This window comes from Moschus berezovskii, chromosome 9 (assembly GCF_049115385.1).
Source record: "Moschus berezovskii isolate FMDL1 chromosome 9, NW_MosBer_1.0, whole genome shotgun sequence".
Lineage (NCBI taxonomy): Eukaryota > Metazoa > Chordata > Mammalia > Artiodactyla > Moschidae > Moschus > Moschus berezovskii.
The window spans coordinates 14,487,285-14,505,221 of NC_142468.1; the positions used below are offsets into that span (position 1 = coordinate 14,487,285).

General features: G+C 39.5%; 2 protein-coding genes across 3 annotated transcripts in view; one reads left to right on the plus strand and one right to left on the minus strand.

The window, feature by feature from the left end:
• SNW1 (SNW domain containing 1) overlaps positions 1 to 11,561 on the plus strand; it is a 30,869-nt gene extending 19,308 nt beyond the window's left edge. The window contains exons 8-14 of one of the 2 annotated variants that reach the window (XM_055436055.2): positions 277 to 342; positions 1,934 to 2,050; positions 2,955 to 3,096; positions 5,489 to 5,585; positions 8,987 to 9,104; positions 10,632 to 10,795; positions 10,876 to 11,561. In XM_055436055.2, coding sequence (XP_055292030.1) covers positions 277 to 342; positions 1,934 to 2,050; positions 2,955 to 3,096; positions 5,489 to 5,585; positions 8,987 to 9,104; positions 10,632 to 10,795; positions 10,876 to 11,074 — 903 coding nt within the window. In that variant the 3' untranslated portion in view covers positions 11,075 to 11,561. Of the gene's footprint in view, positions 1 to 276; positions 343 to 1,933; positions 2,051 to 2,954; positions 3,097 to 5,488; positions 5,586 to 8,986; positions 9,105 to 10,631 lie in introns of both variants that reach the window. The other variant, XM_055436054.2, reaches the window with a different exon arrangement.
• SLIRP (SRA stem-loop interacting RNA binding protein) lies at positions 11,559 to 17,921 on the minus strand. The gene is made up of 4 exons (XM_055436056.2): positions 17,781 to 17,921; positions 15,870 to 15,928; positions 12,465 to 12,572; positions 11,559 to 11,670 (listed from the first exon to the last, which is right to left on the minus strand). The coding sequence occupies exons 1-4, from the start codon at positions 17,875 to 17,877 to the stop codon at positions 11,599 to 11,601; spliced, it is 336 nt and encodes a 111-aa protein (XP_055292031.2). The 5' UTR covers positions 17,878 to 17,921; the 3' UTR covers positions 11,559 to 11,598.
• Between the last annotated feature and the right edge of the window lie 16 nt (positions 17,922 to 17,937).

Below are 17,937 nucleotides of genomic sequence, written 5' to 3' on the forward strand. Positions count from 1 at the left end.
TTTTCATCTGGAAGTATTCACATCAGTTTAAATATGTAAAAATACTAACCAGCATTTGTAACTGTCAAAAATAGATTATATTCCATGTTTTATATTAAAGTTATTACTAGAAACCATGATGTGGGAACATAGTATATAGTGCCACTAAACAAATGGAATTAGGACCTTTGATTAAATCAGTGTATATTGCACTATCTTTGAAGAGAAAGGTTGCACTTAGTTTTTTGCTAGACTATAAATCTTAAAAATGTCTCTTCCTCTCTTTTCTCAATGTAGATGACCGTGAAGGAGCAGCAAGAGTGGAAGATTCCTCCCTGTATTTCAAACTGGAAAAATGCAAAGGTAATTAACTTGTCATAAATTCAGTATCTTAGTGTTAGAACCTCCTGAAAAAGACCCAGGTAGGACCTTCAGCCTGGATTACTTGACGAAACCTCAACATTTCATTTAGCTGAAGGTTTTCCAGAAGGAACACCCAGCTTATACAACTTTTTTTTCTTTTTTATATGTTAATGTATTAGGAATGTTAGTGTTCCAGGCACATGAGTTCCATGTAGATTCTCCTGGTAAAATGTAGTTATTGGAAACAAATAGAGAAGGAACGAGTAGAATGAAGTAACATATCAGTGAAAGATAACTATTCTTTAGAAAACTTAAATTTATATCTGAAATTCTTCCTGAAAGGATTTAGATCAATCTGAATAATCATATGACAAAACAAAATAAATGTTTGGCTATATTCAGTGCTTTCATTTTTAAATTATTTATTTCTGTTTATAACAATGCATGCATAAATTATTTAAATCCTATGTATATCTACTGATCACCAAAGCATCTAGGAGTCATGAATAATCTGTAAAATACTGCGAAATAAGTTTCCTAATCACTATTTTCTTTTCCTCCCAAATATTTCATGATTCTTTTTTTTAAGGGTGAAGAAGGCCACCTCAATCCATGATTTAAATACAAATTATTCCTTAAAGGAACTTTGGGAATTCCCTGGCAGTCTAGTGGTTAAGACTCAGCGCTTTCACTGCCAAGGGCCCAGTTTGATCCCTGCTTGGGTAACTAAGATCCAGCCAACAAACCTTGCAGCACAGCCGAAAATAAGTTATACACTCATTCTGAAACAAAAGGATTGTTGGGTAGTCTGGTTTGGTATACCATACATATTTATGTATGTATAACTGTGAGGCATCTTGAGCTGTCTGTAACACTCCTTGAATTAGGAATAAAGACCATGGGCAGAAGGTCATTATTTAGCAGTCTAGTCAAAAGTCTGAAAAAGTAAAGCTAAGCATGGAAGTTACATAAATGTTCAAGCATATTCCTTGAGTTGTTGAAATAGGATGCAGAATTTCAAAACACAGAATCTTAGTTGTCTAGCAAACTTTTTTCTGTTTACTAAAATGTGTAGGGTTCCAAGAATCTGAGAAGTCATGAAAGCAGTGCAGCAGATTAAGCTACCTAAAGACACTATGATTTTAGTGCTTTCTTCTACCTTTGTATAACTCTTACATTTACTTGATGAGCAACTATTTAGCTATTTGGTAGTGATTTCCTTTTATTATAACCCAAAATTTAACATGAGAATCTGTTTTCCCAGAGCTTGCACTCTGAAATGTTATTCTGCTCATTAACTGTATGACCTAGGCTTTCTACCACAGTGTCTTCATCTGTGAAATGGAAATAATAATGTTACTGGCCATATAGAATTGCTGTGAAGGATAAATGAAGCCATAAATATAAAATGCTTAAGCAGTCCTCCACACGAAGCCCTCAGTGTTGGCTGCTACTACTGTTGCTTAATTACGATAAAAGATGTAAGGAGAAAGAACTTAAAATGGTTGTCAAAATGGACGTATATAAATCTAGTTTTAAAGACTATTGTTGCTCTTTGGTGACCAGTGTTTTCTGCCTGCCTTCGTGCTAGGGTTATACAATTCCATTAGATAAACGTCTGGCTGCCGATGGAAGAGGACTGCAAACAGTTCACATCAATGAAAATTTTGCAAAACTGGCCGAAGCCCTCTACATTGCTGATCGAAAGGTTGGTCTGTTGTAATTAAGTTGTTTAATGCTCTTGATAATTTGTAAATCTGTTCAAAATTACCTAAGATACTGTTATTTGGGCTACATTGCCGAGTACCCAAAGAGGCTCTCAGCTGTGGTATGTGTTGCAGAGATGACATGTGCCGGTGGCAGTTCTGACCCAGTCTTGGCCTTTGCAGGCTCATATACATACCCCACCTCTGGTGATTCATCTTCCCCACAGCATTCTAGAATAATGGTGCTGCCCTAGACTGATCCCATTTTTGGGAAGGTTGGCACCTACTCTTCCTGGGTTTCATAATTTTTCCCTATTTCTCTTTGTCTTCCAAAAGATCAGTGGCACAGAAGGGAAAATAAACATACCAATGTATTGAGTGCTACAGAAAATGGCATTCATAGTATTGGCTGTCTGTTAATGTTATGGTATTAATATGTGTCTTTTAAGTTTACATGCATCAGGATGCGGGCATAGAATATACAAGAGTATATCTTCTGTGTCATAGTGAGCACCCTTATGTAAATTATTTCTTGCTCATCTATACTTAGGCTATATCTTGAGTTGATCTGATTGATTTTTAAAACATTACCAGTTCCTATTATTGATATTGCAAGTTGCTTTATTGCTTGTTTAATTTTATTTTTTAGATTGTTTCTAAAATGAAATAGTGAAAAAGCATTAGTGAAACATTGACTTTCAAGATTGATTGGAGTCAGTGAAAAAGTTGTTTGCAATGTCGTCTAGGCGAGTTATCTTTTGTAGACAAGAATCTTTGTTTTAATCAGCAGTAACAAATGTGAATTTTTCTAACTTCTTTCAAGCCAGAGTTTAGTTAGGAAATTAAATGACAGCTGTAAGTCTTTATCCCTGAGAGTATCTTATTTAAATCTAACTTCACGTACAGGCTCGCGAAGCAGTGGAAATGCGTGCTCAAGTAGAGAGAAAGATGGCTCAAAAAGAAAAGGAAAAACATGAAGAGAAACTTAGAGAAATGGCCCAGAAAGCCAGAGAGAGAAGAGCTGGGATCAAAACCCACGTGGAAAAAGGTATAACATACTCATTGTTGTTTAGTTGCTAAGTCATGTCCAGCTCTTTGTGATCCCACGCACAGTAGCCCACCAGGGTCCTCTGTCCACGGTATTTCCCATGGAAGAATACTGGAGTGGGTTGCCATTTCCTTCTGCAGGGGATCTTCCCGACCCAGGGATCAAACCTGAGCCTCCTGCATTGGCAGGCGATTCTTTACCACCTGGGAAGTCACCAGGGAAGCCCTGACATACTCTTTACTAAATTGAATTTACTTTATGAATAATATTTATCTCAATTTAGAAAATCTCAGCTTTTTTTTTTTTTTTTACTGCATGCAGAAGTAGTGCATACATGTAAAGAAAATGTAGATATTTCAGAAATAATGTAGAAATGAAACAGTAATTTCTGCCTCATTAAGTGGAAGTAATAGAAAATAAAGAATGTGTATTTAATATGGGACTACACCAGAAATTTTAAAAATTCTGAGCAGAATACTTTTAAAAATCACATATTATTCAAATGATAGGCTTAATTTTCTCTTACTTTTCTGGAAACTAAGAGAAAAGTGATCTCAAACTGTACAATTCAGCTCCCCCAATGGTAAACTTAATTCACAGTGTTTCTTTTAGGCCTTTAATCATTTTCTCTCTCACTTTATTTAGTGATCTACATAAATATTGTGGTATATGTGCTATATTATATTAATTCAGTTAGAGTGAGAAGACTAATTCTAATTCAAGAAAAGTATGAGGGCGGTTTTTCTTTCAGTACTAATTCCTCATCTAGTATACTTACTCATTCAGTTCATGCTGAGCACCTACTCGGTGCAAGGATTTCATCTAGACACAGAGTTTTCTGCTGGTCAGGAAGGGAATATAGCAGTGAACATTTTAGGGAATGTAGACAGAAAAAAACATGTTAATCATATAGTGTATTAGAAGATAATAGTCTCTGTGAGGGAAAAAAAGGAAGAGTATGTAAAAGTGCCAGAAGGAGGGAGTGGTCAGAATAGACCTCACTTCCAAGATGGTAACTTTAACAAAAAACACTTGAAGAAAGTAAGGAATTGAGCCATGTGGATACCTAAGGGAAGAGCATCCCAGATAGAAGGAACAGCCAGTGCAAAGGCCTTGAGTTGGGAGTGTATCTGGTGTGTTCAAGGAAAAGCAGGAGGCCAGAATGGCTGGATTAGACCTAGAATGCTAAGTAGAGGAGGTGTCAGACAGAGTAGTTAGGGCAAAGTAGCCAGATCTTGTGTGCCTTTTATAGCTTTTACTTCAAGTAACAAGGGAAGCAATTTGAAGAGTCTGGAGCAGGATGACATGATCTTGCATATGTTAGAAGGCAATGGAATGGTTATTTGGAGGAGCAGGAACACTGTTGGAAAGCTATTGCAGTAATCCAGATAAGAGATAATAGCAGGAGGTAGGTAGTGAAAATAGGTACTGGGTGTGATTTGAAAGTAGAGCTGACAAAATTTGCTTATGGATTCGGCAGAAGAAGGAGAGAAAAGGAGTCAAAGATGATTCCAGGACTTTTGACCTAAACAATTGAGAAGGATTGAATTGCTCTCTACTAATATTGGTAAGACTACACTGCGGAGAGATTTGGGAGGGAAAGATTAGGAATTTAGTTGTGGACATGTTATGTTTAAAATGGAGGTGTCAAGCAGGCAACTGGTTATAGGAGTCTAGAGTTGAAGGGAAGTAATGAAGGTTCTGACTAGTAACCCACTTCCTTGCATATATATATAAATGTCTTAATGGGGCATGATATAAAAAACCTACCTGTGGTAACCTAGCCACTGAAGATAACTCAGAGTAAAACCTCTCTGTATCTAAGTTATCTAAACTGATTAAAAAAAAAAAAACAGGATGGTTCCTGAGAAGGTAGTTAAAATTTTTTTAAATCCTCTTGCCAAATATTAATAAGAACTTACCATTTATTAAGCGCTTCTTATGGCAGGTACCTCTCTGAGCACTATATTACTTTATATAATCCCTACAGCAATCCTACGCAGTGGTTCTGTTATTGTCGCTATTTTACAGAGGAGGCAACAAAGGCTGAGAGGGGTCAAGTAATCGGTATAATTTCACATTGTTGATCTGTCATAGACACAGGATTTGAACCCAGTCTGACTCGAAAACTCAAGCTCTGTACTGTATTCCTTCTATATCTACACTGTATCCCTTCAGCCTGGAGAGTAGGGAAAATGAAGATGGATATAGACACAGTAGATGAGGTTAGGTGCAGCCAGCCCCAGTGTATCATGAGTAAAAGGTTCTTTATCTGAAGTCAGTCTTGGAAAATATAAGGATGAACTTTGCAAATTCTTTTTCTGGCATTTTATTATGAAAATTTAAAACACGTAGAATAGTGATAAAGTCATTTTCACCTGTGTCCACACAGAGGACGGGGAGGCACGTGAGAGGGATGAAATCCGGCATGACCGGCGAAAAGAGAGACAGCATGACCGGAACCTCTCCAGGGCAGCTCCAGACAAGAGGTAGGTACTCTCTGAGGTCAGTGTGAATTGTGGAGAGTGACCTTTGTGAACCAGAGGAGTGTTAGTCCACTGAAACCAGTTTTGCTTCTCTCCTTCCTCTTCAGGTTGATAGCTTCATAAACCAGCACCTATTTTCTTGCCCTAAACTGCTTAGTCTGCCTTAGCAGAAGAACTGACTGTGCCTGAAAGTGAGCTTTTCTTCCATTACCTTGTATTGTCAGCTAGGGTTGAGAAGGACAGGGATACATAAAAAGGGAATTCAGATCATATTTATGAAGAAGAAAGTAGTGGATATGCCTGTTCTGGTCTGTTCTTTTCCTGCTTCAAATGGTGAGACAGATTGATTTATCCTGTGCCTGCTCCTCTAGTCAGGAAATAAGCTGCTGGACCTTTATTGAGGTCCTCTCATGTGCAGGATACTGTACTGAGTGAGTGCAGTAGGGGAGAGGAGCAGCTTTTGTAAGGAGTGAAAGGCAGCCTCTTTCCGTGAGCAGTTTCACTTAAAATTCAGGACAGAGCTGTCCTGTGAAGTTACTTGGGAAAACTGACAACGCTCTTAGTAAGTACAGACTTAACAAAGGAAATACATGTATGAACACGCGGAATAAAGTAGAGACGGATTCGTGAAGTTTGTGGTTCACCAAAGGCTGAGAACTGAAATTAATGAAAAGTTGAAGAAATGCTGTAATACAAGAGGTGGAATTCTGAGTGAGGGTTAAATGCAAATATAAAACATTTTCTTTCCAAATGAGCAGTTTTGAATGCTCTCATCCTCCTGTGAGCTGATACAATGTTTTTTTAGGTCATATCTTAAACAGATTCCTGCCGGTGGTATTCTTTGTTGTTTAATGGCATATTTCATCTCCTTGAATAAGTGAAGTCATGGAAAAGCAGAAAATCTGAATTTAGAGTTTAAATGTACAGTATAGAACAGAAAGGAATGAAATTTGAAAGTACACAGTTAATGATACTCTCAATCTGAAATTCCTAAGCTGTAAAAATCAAAATGGCTCTGTAGATAAATTGAGCCCTTAAAACCAGAAAAGTGACTGAGAACTGATAAAATAGAAAAGCTTTAAACTTGTGCTTGGATGAAAATTAGATTGTCTATAGAAATCATTTTAAGACCTGCACCTCCAGTAAAGTAAATGATGACAGTAATCATGGTATCATTGTGATGGAGATTACATACATACCAAAACAGCAGGGGAATTAAGTTCATCTGAATGTCAAACATCATACTGAGTAATCCAGTCATTAGACATATTTTTCTCAAAATTCTAATAGGATAAAATTACTAAATGTTGTTAGGTAAAAACTGATTCTATCTTATTGAAAATGATTCATGTGGTATACCTAATTTGCATCCAGTCCCCCTGCTGCTGCTAAGTCACTTCAGTCGTGTCCGACTGTGCAACCCCATAGACGGCAGCCCACCAGGCTCCCCCATCCCTGGGATTCTCCAGGCAAGAACACTGGAGTGGGTTGCCACTTCCTTTTCCAACGCATGAAAGTGAAAAAGTGTAAGTGAATTCTCTCAGTCGGGTCCGACTCTTAGCGACCCCATGGACTTCAGCCCACCAGGCTCCTCCGTCCATGGAACTTTGCAGGCAAGAGTACTGGAGTGGGGTGCCATTGCCTTCTCCCCAGTCCCCCTAACCCTTTATAATAATAGCAGATACAGACCACAGCAGTTTCATATCTCAGCATGTGTTTCAAGAAGATTGCTTGTATTAAGAATGATTCTTTTGAGAAAGGACAGCTTCTTCTATAGGTGCTGTTGGAAAAACTGGACGGCTACGTGCAAAAGAAGGAAAACCTTATACCATGCACAAAAATTAACTCAAAATCAATTAAGGGTTTGAATGTAAGACCTTAAACTGTAAAATTCCTAGAAGAACACATAGGTAGTAAGCCCTTTGACATTGGTCTTAGCAATGATTTTGTGAATCTGACTCCAAAGGCAAATGAAACAAAGGAGAAATAAACAGATGGGACTGTATGAGACTAAAAACTTCCACACGATGAAGGAAGCCATCATCAGAATGAAAAGGCAGCCTACTGAGTGGGAGAAGATACTTGCCAATCATATATTCGACATGAGGTTAATATCCAAGCTATAGAAAGAACTCCTACAGCTCAACTAAAAACAGCCCAGTTAAATGAGCAGAGGATCTAAATAGACATTTTTCCAAAGAAGACATGCAGGCACATGCAAAAATAATCAACATCACTAATTATGAGGAAATACAAATCAAAACCACACACCTGTTAGAATGGCTGTTATCAGAAAGACAAATAGCAAGCATTGGAGAGGATGTAGAGGAAAGGGAACCCTCGTGCACTGTTGCTGGGAGTATAAATTGGTACAGTCAATATTGAAAACACTATGGAGATTTCCCAAAAGATTAATAAGAGTAGAACTGCTATATGATCCAGCTTTTCCACTTCTGGGTATTTATCTGAAGAATACAAAACACTAATTCAAAAAGTATATGCATCCCTATGATCACTGCAGCATTATTTACAGTACTCAAGATGTGGAGGCAGGCTAAGTACCCATCAGCAGATAAATAGATTGTGTGTGTGTGTGTGTGTGTGTGTGTGTGTACGTGTACACACAGTAGAATAGAACACAGCCATAAAAGCAGGCTAAGTACCCATCAGCAGATAAATAGATTGTGTGTGTGTGTGTGTGTACGTGTACACACACTAGAATAGAACGCAGCCATAAAAGCAGGCTAAGTACCCATCAGCAGATAAAAAGATTGTGTGTGTGTGTGTGTGCGTGTGTGTGTACGTGTACACACACTAGAATAGAACGCAGCCATAAAAGCAGGCTAAGTACCCATCAGCAGATAAATAGATTGTGTGTGTCTGTGTGTGTGTGTGTGTGTCTGTGTACGTGTACACACACTAGAATAGAACGCAGCCATAAAAGCGAAATCTTGCTGTCTGTGATAACCTGGGTGAACCTTGAGGGTATTATGCTAAGTGAAATAAGTCAGAGAAAGAGAAACGGGAACAAACAAAAACTCATAGATAGAACAGATGGGTGGTTGCCAGAGAAGGGGGTTGGTGGTGATCACTTTGTGTAGTCTTTACAGATGTCAAGTTATAATGTTGTAGTCCTGAATTTTTCCTCAAGGGAAAAAAAAAGTGAGCAGTTCTTTTCTGTATCAGGAATGCCTAATTATAAAACCCTATCTGTTCCAATAATCATGTATCTGAAATACTGTAAGAAATGCCATCCTAATTATGCCTTATCAAGGAATATATATGTTCATAAGATGTGAACTGGACATATTTGTTTCCTCTGCTTCTGATAATGGCTGTATTGAAGTTGAAATTCAGTTTGTCTGTGAAGAAGTTTCAATTTGTGGTATGGTATTACAAAACAGGTCAAAACTGCAGAGAAATGAAAATCGAGACATCAGTGAAGTCATTGCTCTTGGTGTGCCCAACCCTCGGACTTCCAATGAAGTTCAGTATGACCAGAGGCTCTTCAACCAATCCAAGGTACACAGTCTAGAAATAGCATATCTTAAGTGTTGATACAAATACAATCTTCAGGGAAAAGAAAATTAGCATATGAGACATTTGCATCAGCCTAAGGTATGCTAGTGTGATGGGGAAAAAAAATTAGAAGCATATTGTAACTTAAGAAACAAGTTAGAATAGCTCTTAGAGTTGCCTAGGTTTTGAGACACTGTTAGAAAATGAAAGAAATTAGGTGGTAAAACTTGGTTCTGGTATGTGAGTCTTTTATTTCTAGAATAGAGCTGGTGTCCTATAAAAGTGTCTCTTGGGTTATTTTTTGTGGATATTTGCAAAAATAATTTTTTTAATGCTATAAAAACACAAACTTGGGATCTTTGAAAAATAAAGCTATAAAACCAAAATACTCATCAGAAAGTCTGATTTCTATTATCAGTTGTCATTAACTAGCTAGAACACCTTAGGCCTGAGGAAGCACCTTTATGTTTTAATTCACCCAACATTGATTATTTATTGTATGTAAGTCAGTGAGATCAAAGGTAGATGTGTCTTAACACTCAAGGAACCTGCAAGTCTACTGGAAAAGACAGATACGTGTATATAAATAAAGACAAGGCAGACTGTGCTAAGAATGCAGAAGTATAAATGTCTTCTGGGATATAGAGGGGTCCCATCACCCCCTGCAAGGCTGGGAGTCACCCTGCGGATTGTTCCAGCAAACATGCTGAGAGCATGGTATCCGAGTCACAGCAGGACAGACTCACGGACCCACCAGGGGGTGACAGGGTACACATCCCCAGCACGACTGCAACCACATCAGGAGAACCCAGGTCCTCGCCCCGACCCTGCAACAGCTGAGCCTGGGCCTGCCTTCCTGCTTCCAGGCCATAGCATGGTCCAATAGAGACCGTGACCCCCTCATACCCCAGGATACTGTTTCATGAATAACAAAGTCTACCTTCGAAACCAAAAAACATAAAAGTTGTGATGAAAAGTTTTATCAAAAGGCACATTCTTTTATTAATGAACCATCACAAAACAAGTTTGTTGACTTGAGGTTTTCACTGAGAATATTTAGTGTTCTCACACAGTTAAGGGGTTTAACATTATTACTGTAAATGACGTCAGATAAAACGCTTTGCAGTTCTTTCATCTGCCACTGTCTGCACAAATGGATTGTCAAGTGCCTGTTTGTATCTAGTATCCCACAATTTTAAAGACCACTTTGCTAAAACAGTCGTTAATGAGTACCATATTTAACGTAAGGACCCAAAGGTGATATGAAGAAAAAAGAATGACTGTGACCGTTTTTTTTTAATTGAAGGATAATTGCTTTACAGACTTGTTTTCTGTCAGACCTCAACATGAATCAGCCATAGGTATACATATATCCCCTCCTGTGACCATTTTTTAATAATCTTTTTAATTTGTAGTTCAGATTGTTGAACATGTAAGCTTAAATGAGCAAGGGTTTACTCTTCCTAAGAATGTAATCCGATTCAGCTTTTAATAAAAACATGTACACTTTTAATGTCTGTTTTTCCACAGGGTATGGACAGTGGTTTTGCAGATGGAGAAGATGAAATTTACAATGTTTATGATCAAGCCTGGAGAGGTGGTAAAGATATGGCCCAGAATATTTACAGGCCCAGCAAAAATCTGGACAAGGACATGTATGGAGATGACCTAGAAGCCAGAATAAAGACTAACAGGTACCAGGGCAGACTGCTCAGTTATAACATCTACACCAGTGAAAATCAAGTTGTTCATAGTCATTTCTCTTTTTCCCTAGATTTGTTCCCGATAAGGAGTTTTCTGGTTCAGACCGTAGACAAAGAGGCCGAGAAGGACCAGTTCAGTTTGAGGAGGATCCTTTCGGTTTGGACAAATTTTTGGAAGAAGCCAAGCAACACGGTGGCTCTAAAAGACCCTCAGATAGCAGCCGTCCCAAGGAACATGAGCATGAAGGCAAAAAGAGGAGGAAGGAGTAGATACTTTGTTGAGAGTGAATGAACTGTTATTGATAACCCTAATGATGCAAGTCATATGGGGAACACTTTGTACATGCCCAGGATAAAAACCAAATCTGGGTCTCAGAGCCCAGGACTACTTTTTATTACAGGAGAGGGAGGGGGGTATGGAAAAGTTCTACTTTGAATTATTTAGTTTTTTTAAAAATGGGTTGTGTTTGTGCTTCTCCCACCTTGTGGCATTTATAGAAAATACTGCCCCACACATGAAATTAAGGCCACTTCCTTTCAAGTGACATTAGTACTTTGGGGTTAATATTTTGTCTAAAAATGACAGCTTATGAATAAAGTGACCCCAATCATAGCAAGTAGAAAGAAGGATGTTCACATATTGGAACTGTCCTGCCAAATGATGTTTGCCCCTGTTGTGCTCTGTTAATTTGGAGTGGGGAAAGTAAGCTCTTGCTTGGTGCAACTATTTCTTTCAAATAAAAACATTTAGACAAAACTTCCTTTTTTTTTTTATTCAGTAGGCAGTGAGGATCTCAAAAATCTTTCTCTTCATCAGATGTTTGGTCTCCTTGTAAAGCTTTGGGTTTTTGAGGCTGAACATGGAGCTGGGGGGAAAAAAATTCAGCACTGTAAGGAAAATCAATGTCTGCAAAAACATTAAAACTGAAAACTGCTGTTCTATGAGGGATCAGCACCAGTGAGCCAAAGGATGTTATTTGTTCCTTGTACTTAAGGCTCCCTGAACTCCCATTAAAAATTGTAAATCAGTCTGGCCCAAGGTCTTATCAGTTCAGTTCAGTTAAGAATCTCAGTCGTGTCCGACTCTGCGACCCCATGAACTGCAGCATGCCAGGGTTCCCTGTCCATCACCAACTCCCAGAGCTTGCTCAAACTCATATCCATCCAGTCGGTGATGCCATCCAACCATCTCATCCTCTGTCGTCCTCTTCTCCTCCTGCCTTCAATCTTTCCCAGCATCAGGGTCTTTTCTCATGAGTCAGTTCTTCGCATCAGGTGGCCAAAGTATTGGGAGTTTCAGCATCAGTCCTTCCAATGAATATTCAGGACTGATTTCCTTTAGGATGGACTGGTTAGATCTCCTTGCAGTCCAAAGGACTCCCAAAAGAGTCTTCGCAAGGTCACATAGTAAGTGGGAAAATCAGTATTTCAACCAAGGTCTCCCTGCTGTTTCCACTGTCCAGGGTTCCAATGTATCTTGCTAACCATTAAAGTGTCTTCTTGTATTTAAGTCTCCAGACCTTTTAGAACTGGGAACTCTCCCACCATCACCATTCTTTAACAAACATTAAGTTACAAATCGTCCAAAATCCCTGTCATTTCACACTTCTGACCTGTTTAACTGGTATACAGAAAACTCATGATACAGAAAAATATTTACCTTTACTCCATCAATGACATGATTTTCCTGTTGTAGTGCATTGTGAAGTTCTTCTTCTGAAGAAAAGTGAATCCAACCCATACCTTTGTGAAAGCCAGTCTCTTTGTCCTTAAAAATTCAAAATTTAGAAAGAAATTAATAATCATGAACTTGAGAAAGTTTCCAGGTGTTCCAAATCAAACCACCAACTTTTTCATCTGCCAAAATGGAATACATCACATTTTAACTAAAAAGTAACAAAAACCCTGCTTTAATACAAATACTCTTATTTGCCCAAAGCTTAATCTCTGTTAATCTTAACACACTCTAAAACATGACCTAAGTGCTTTCTGTGTTGTTCAAGATAAAAACCACACTAGCAGCAATAGTCAAGGGAAATTTTCATAAGTACTCTTCCTGTTTCTAACTCACTTCTAGAAACTAGGAAATTAAGCCTTCAAACCTAAGTGCATTTATGGTAATTTCTGAAACTAATCACCCTCATCACTACTATCACCATTATCATCACATGCTCCTGAGGAAAAAGGAAAAGTTACCTTTACTTACCTAGTTTAGACTTCTGGGTTAATTTAAGCAATCCTACTACTTACTTTTGTGTGCAAAAGACAAGAGTGCTTATCATCCAACCTATACATCAGATTCTGGCTTCCCTGTATTTTCCTGTTACATTACACATTAGTTTTCCTTGCAATCAAAGACTTCTCTTGTTTAAAATCTGTTAACTCCAGGTCCTAAATTATTATTCTTTATACTTTTAAGAGGTAAATGGCAACCAAGAAAAATGTTACTTTTTGGAGAAACTTTTTTTAATATTCCTCAAAAAATGCCAATTTCATGTACTTTGTAAAACTTTTTTCAAGCTTACTGATTTTCATGTCTGCGATACACATGCTTCATTCTTTTAATCAGCTATGATAGAAATGCCATTGTATCAGTGAATTAATATCTATTCAACCAACTCCACTGATGAACACTTACCTTCTTTCCAATTATATTACTAAACAATGCTGTTTTGAACATCTGACACCTCACATTTCTATAAAATCAAACTCTAGAAATGGAACCTCTAGAGCAAAGCAAATCCTCCTCTTTTCTTTTTGCTACTTACTTTTTATTTTGGCTGCACTGGGTCTTTGTGGCAGCACAAGGCTTTCTCTAGAGTCAAAGGCAAATCTTAAATGTTGACAGATTTTGCCAAATTACCCTTCAGTGACAGTTAAACTCAACAATTTCAGTATCAGTTGCTCTATACCTTCAATAGAGCTGGACAGACATAATCCGTTAAATTCTTGTAAGGCAAGTAACGTTAAGTCAATAGTGAAGAATTTAAGTTACTGAAAGTTGATATTCTACCACAGCCTTTTCAGTGCCATGAGGAAAACAGCAGTTTTAGTGAAGCATGTGTAAACTGTAGGTGTACTCATGTCACATACCCCAAAACACAACAATTTTAAGAAAGCCCACAGAAAAATACAGCTCAGGATAAAGAACAAATTTATACAGTGATTTTAAGACTTCTTTTAAGTAAAGGACTCTTACTTTATTTAATTATTTTTGCAGGATGTTAGTTCTCCAACCAGAGATTGAACCCTCACCCTTGGCAGTTGAGAGAGTCCTAACCACTGGACCACCAGGGAATTCCCACAGATTGATTTTTAAACCCTCAGGAGGAAGCAAAGAAAATGTAACAAAAACACACCAAAAGCACTCAACCTGGGCTGCCCCAGTGGCTCAGTGGTAAAGACTCCACCTGCCAATGTTGGCAGGAGACGCGGGTTCGATCCTTGGTCTGGGAAGATCCCACATGCCCTGGGGCAACTGAGCCACTACCGAGCCTGTGCTCTGAAGCCCAGGAGCTGCAACTAAGTCCATCCGCCACAACTACTGAGGCCTGCATGCCGTAGAGCCTGTGCTCCAAAATGAGAAGCCGCTGCAATGAGAAGAGAAGCCCGTGCAGCAACAAAACCCAGCACATCCCAAACACTCAACTCCGTGAGGATAAAGATGAAAATTTTCTCCAGTTAAGTTTTATGATAAATTATCCTCTACTCTCTCAAAGTCCTTATTATCATACTGTAATAGACAAAATTCTAAGTGGCCCCAAGACCTCCGTGTTACCCCCTATGTAATCCTCTCCCCCTGAATGTGGGCAGGACCTATGACATGCTTCTAACCAAAAGGATACAGCAAAAGTGACGGGATGTTGCTCCCTTGAACAGGAAGATGGGGTGTCCCTCTGAAGACTAAACTATAAAACTGTCTTAGCAGACTAGAGAAACTCCCTTGCTGACTTTGAAGCAAGCTGCCATGCTGGGGGAGGGCCTCCATGAGAGGGATGTAACAAGGTAACAAGCTGGGTAACAAGCAACTGCAGGTAGTTTCCAGGACCTGAGACCAGCCTCCCGCTGACAGCCAGCAAGAAAGCAGACACCCCAGCCCTACAGTTGAAAGACGAATTCTACCAAAACCCAAGGGAACTTGGAAGTCAATCCTTCCCAGCTGAGCCTCTCCAGCGGACAAACACCTGGATTCTGCCGCTCCGGCGGACAGACACCTGGATGGCCTCTTACGTGAATCCCTGAACAGAGGGCCTAACAAAGCTATGCCTGGACTCCTGATCTCTATAATCTGTGAGATCATTTGTATGTGTTGTTTTGAGCCATTACATCTGTGATAATTTTATGCAACAATAAAAAAAAACTAACACAAATGCCTCACATACCTAGGATAAGGCTTTCTGTTTTGTTTTTTTAAATGAGTATCACCCATAATTTAACCAACAAAGACTGAACAGCTTCACTCCATTACCAATTCATGTAAACTGATATGCTTTGACAAAGAATAATCAAAAATTAGAGGAAAACATTATTGCTTTTTTTAAAAAAAGGTACTGATAGTATATTAAAAAGCAGAGACATTACTTTGCCAACCAAGGTCCGTCTAGTCAAGGCTATGGTTTTTCCCGTGGTCATGTACGGATGTGAGAGTTGGACTGTGAAGAAAGCTGATCGCCGAAGAATTGATGCTTTTGAACTGTGGTGTTGGAGAAGACTCTTGAGAGTCTCTTGGACTGCAAGGCGATCCAACCAGTCCATTCTAAGGGAGATCAATCCTGGGTGCTCACTGGAAGGACTGATGCTAAAACTGAAACTGCAATACTTTGGCCACCTCATGCGACGAGTTGACTCACTGGAAAAGACTGATGCTGGGAAAGGTTGGGGGTGGGAGGAGAAGGGGACAACTGAGAATGAGATGACTGGATGGCATTACCGACTCTGTGGACATGAGTTTGAGTGAACTCCGGGAGTTGGTGATGGACAGGGAGGCCTGGCGTGCTGTGATTCATGGGGTCGTGGAGAGTCGGACACAACTGAGCAACTGAACTGAACTGAACTGAATACTCACAAAAGGAACAGTGCATTTTCGTACATGGCCAAATTGTGCAAAGTGTTCTCTCAGCTCACCTGTATAAAAGAAAACATATTAAGAGTAGGTTTTTTTTTTTAGTTGTTATTGTTTTATCCTCCATCCTAGATTGAGATAGAAACCAAGAGGGGTCCTAGAGCCCCCAAACTCCTTGTGAACAAGTGCTAGTTTGTATTTCCTTGCAGCTTTAAGATCCAGGAAACCGTTACGGTAGTGATTATAAAGCTGTAATGTACTAGATTTGGGGAGGTGTTGGGGTGGGGGAGACATGGACAGATAAACTGCTGAGTTGACTTAGTCTTCATCCCCAGCAAGTACTGAGTCTTCACCATACCAGGTACTATGCTAAGTGCATGGATTAAAATCCCCATGAGATGATCACACAGGAAACAGTTAAACAATCACAATACTGTGTATTGTTAGCTATATTAGAGGTTTCCAAATAAAATCTCCATCTCAAGAATATCTGCAAAAATGACCATGGATTTTTACATTTTGGTGAGTAAATGTAAAAACCTTAACTCAAAACTACAGTTGACAAAAAGCAGTGTTGGTAACAGAAGTCAGTACTGACCACTCCCCAACTCTCTATGTCCAGCCTAAGCCTCTCCCATGAACTTCAATTTCTGTAATCATGAAAACAATTATCATTTATTGAGTACTTACTCCGTATTGAACACAAGTCTAAGCACTTGTATTTACATATACATTCATTTAATACAATCAGCACCCCTAGAAGAAAGGTATTATTGACTCCATTTTATGGCTGATGAAACTGAGGCACAGTGGTGAGCCCTTTTCCCCCAATTACCTTCCCTTAGGTACACACCTTAGGTTTTGAACTGTGGTGCTCGAAAAGACTCTTGAGAGTCCCTTGGACTGCAAGGAGATCCAACCAGTCCATCCTAAAGGAAATCAGTCCTGAATACTCATTGGAAGGACTGATGCTGAAGCTGAAACTCCAATACTTTGGCCACCTGATGCAAAGAACTGACTCATTTGAAAAGACCCTGATGCTGGGAAAGACTGAAGGCCGGAGAAGGGGACGACAGAGGATGAAGTGGTTGGATGGCATCACTGACTCAATGGACATGAGTTTGAGTAAGCTCTGGGAATTAGTGATAGACAGGGAGGCCTGGTGTGCTGCAGTCCATGGGGTCCCAAAGAGTCAGACACAACTGAGCGATTACACTGAACTGAACTAGGTTACACAACTACCTAAATGCCAAGTTGGAATTCTAACCCAAGCAGAACAGCTTCAGAGTGCATTTCTCAATCTATACACAACGTCCCCTGCCCAGCTAACAGAGAACTCACAGGCTTCTCAAATTAAACACATTTAAACTTTACTCCTCATCTTCTTTAGATCTGTTTCTCCTACATTCTAATCACCAAATTCACCAACATTAAAAACCTGGAGGTCATTCCTCCTTTTTCCCCATTCCGTATTCTTCGCCATTCAAGCCATCACGAAATCTATCGATTATTCTTTGATTAACATAAGGGGACCTGACCCCTCCTTCTATCACTACCCTGAAGTCTTCACTTTTGAACTAAACTACTGAAACTACCTCTTGTCACTCCGAATCCGTCCCCACGCTACAGTCAAAACAACCCCTTCTAAATCACAAATCATAAGTTTCCAAGTAATTAAAGCTTTAAACTCCGAAAGGCTGGAGACCGTGAATGGGTGCCCCCAAAGCTCAAGGGGCATCCCTTAAACGGCTAATTGCAGACAAAATTTCTTTCTACTCACTGGCTTGCTCAGGAGCACACTCAGCCTCTTTAATCCAGCCACCACGCGGATTTAAGTGCTTCGCAGCAAGCAAGACTTTTCAGGATTGCTCGGACCTAAAGATTCCGCCCGCCCCTACTACATTTGCAACTCACTTGAGGCTGCCGTCCAGGGAATTTTTCTGACAAACGCAACCGGCCGGCCGATATTTGTACGCAGCGCCATAGCTCCCCTCGCTGCAGAAGCCGCCATCTTTAGGCTGAGGAACTTCTAGTGACCTGAGGTCGCGACCCCGGAAGAGCCTGCCTAATC

What these genes read in the sequence shown, in the direction of transcription:
- SLIRP (XM_055436056.2), bottom strand. Translation starts at nt 17,877, where the DNA reads ATGGCGGCTTCTGCAGCGAGGGGAGCTATGGCGCTGCGTACAAATATC. An exon ending in TCCCTGGACGGCAGCCTCAA is followed by an intron (nt 15,929 to 17,780) that starts GTGAGTTGCAAA and finishes TCTTTTATACAG; the next exon opens with GTGAGCTGAGAGAACACTTT. An exon ending in ATGTCATTGATGGAGTAAAG is followed by an intron (nt 11,671 to 12,464) that starts GTAAATATTTTT and finishes TTTTCCCCCCAG; the next exon opens with CTCCATGTTCAGCCTCAAAA.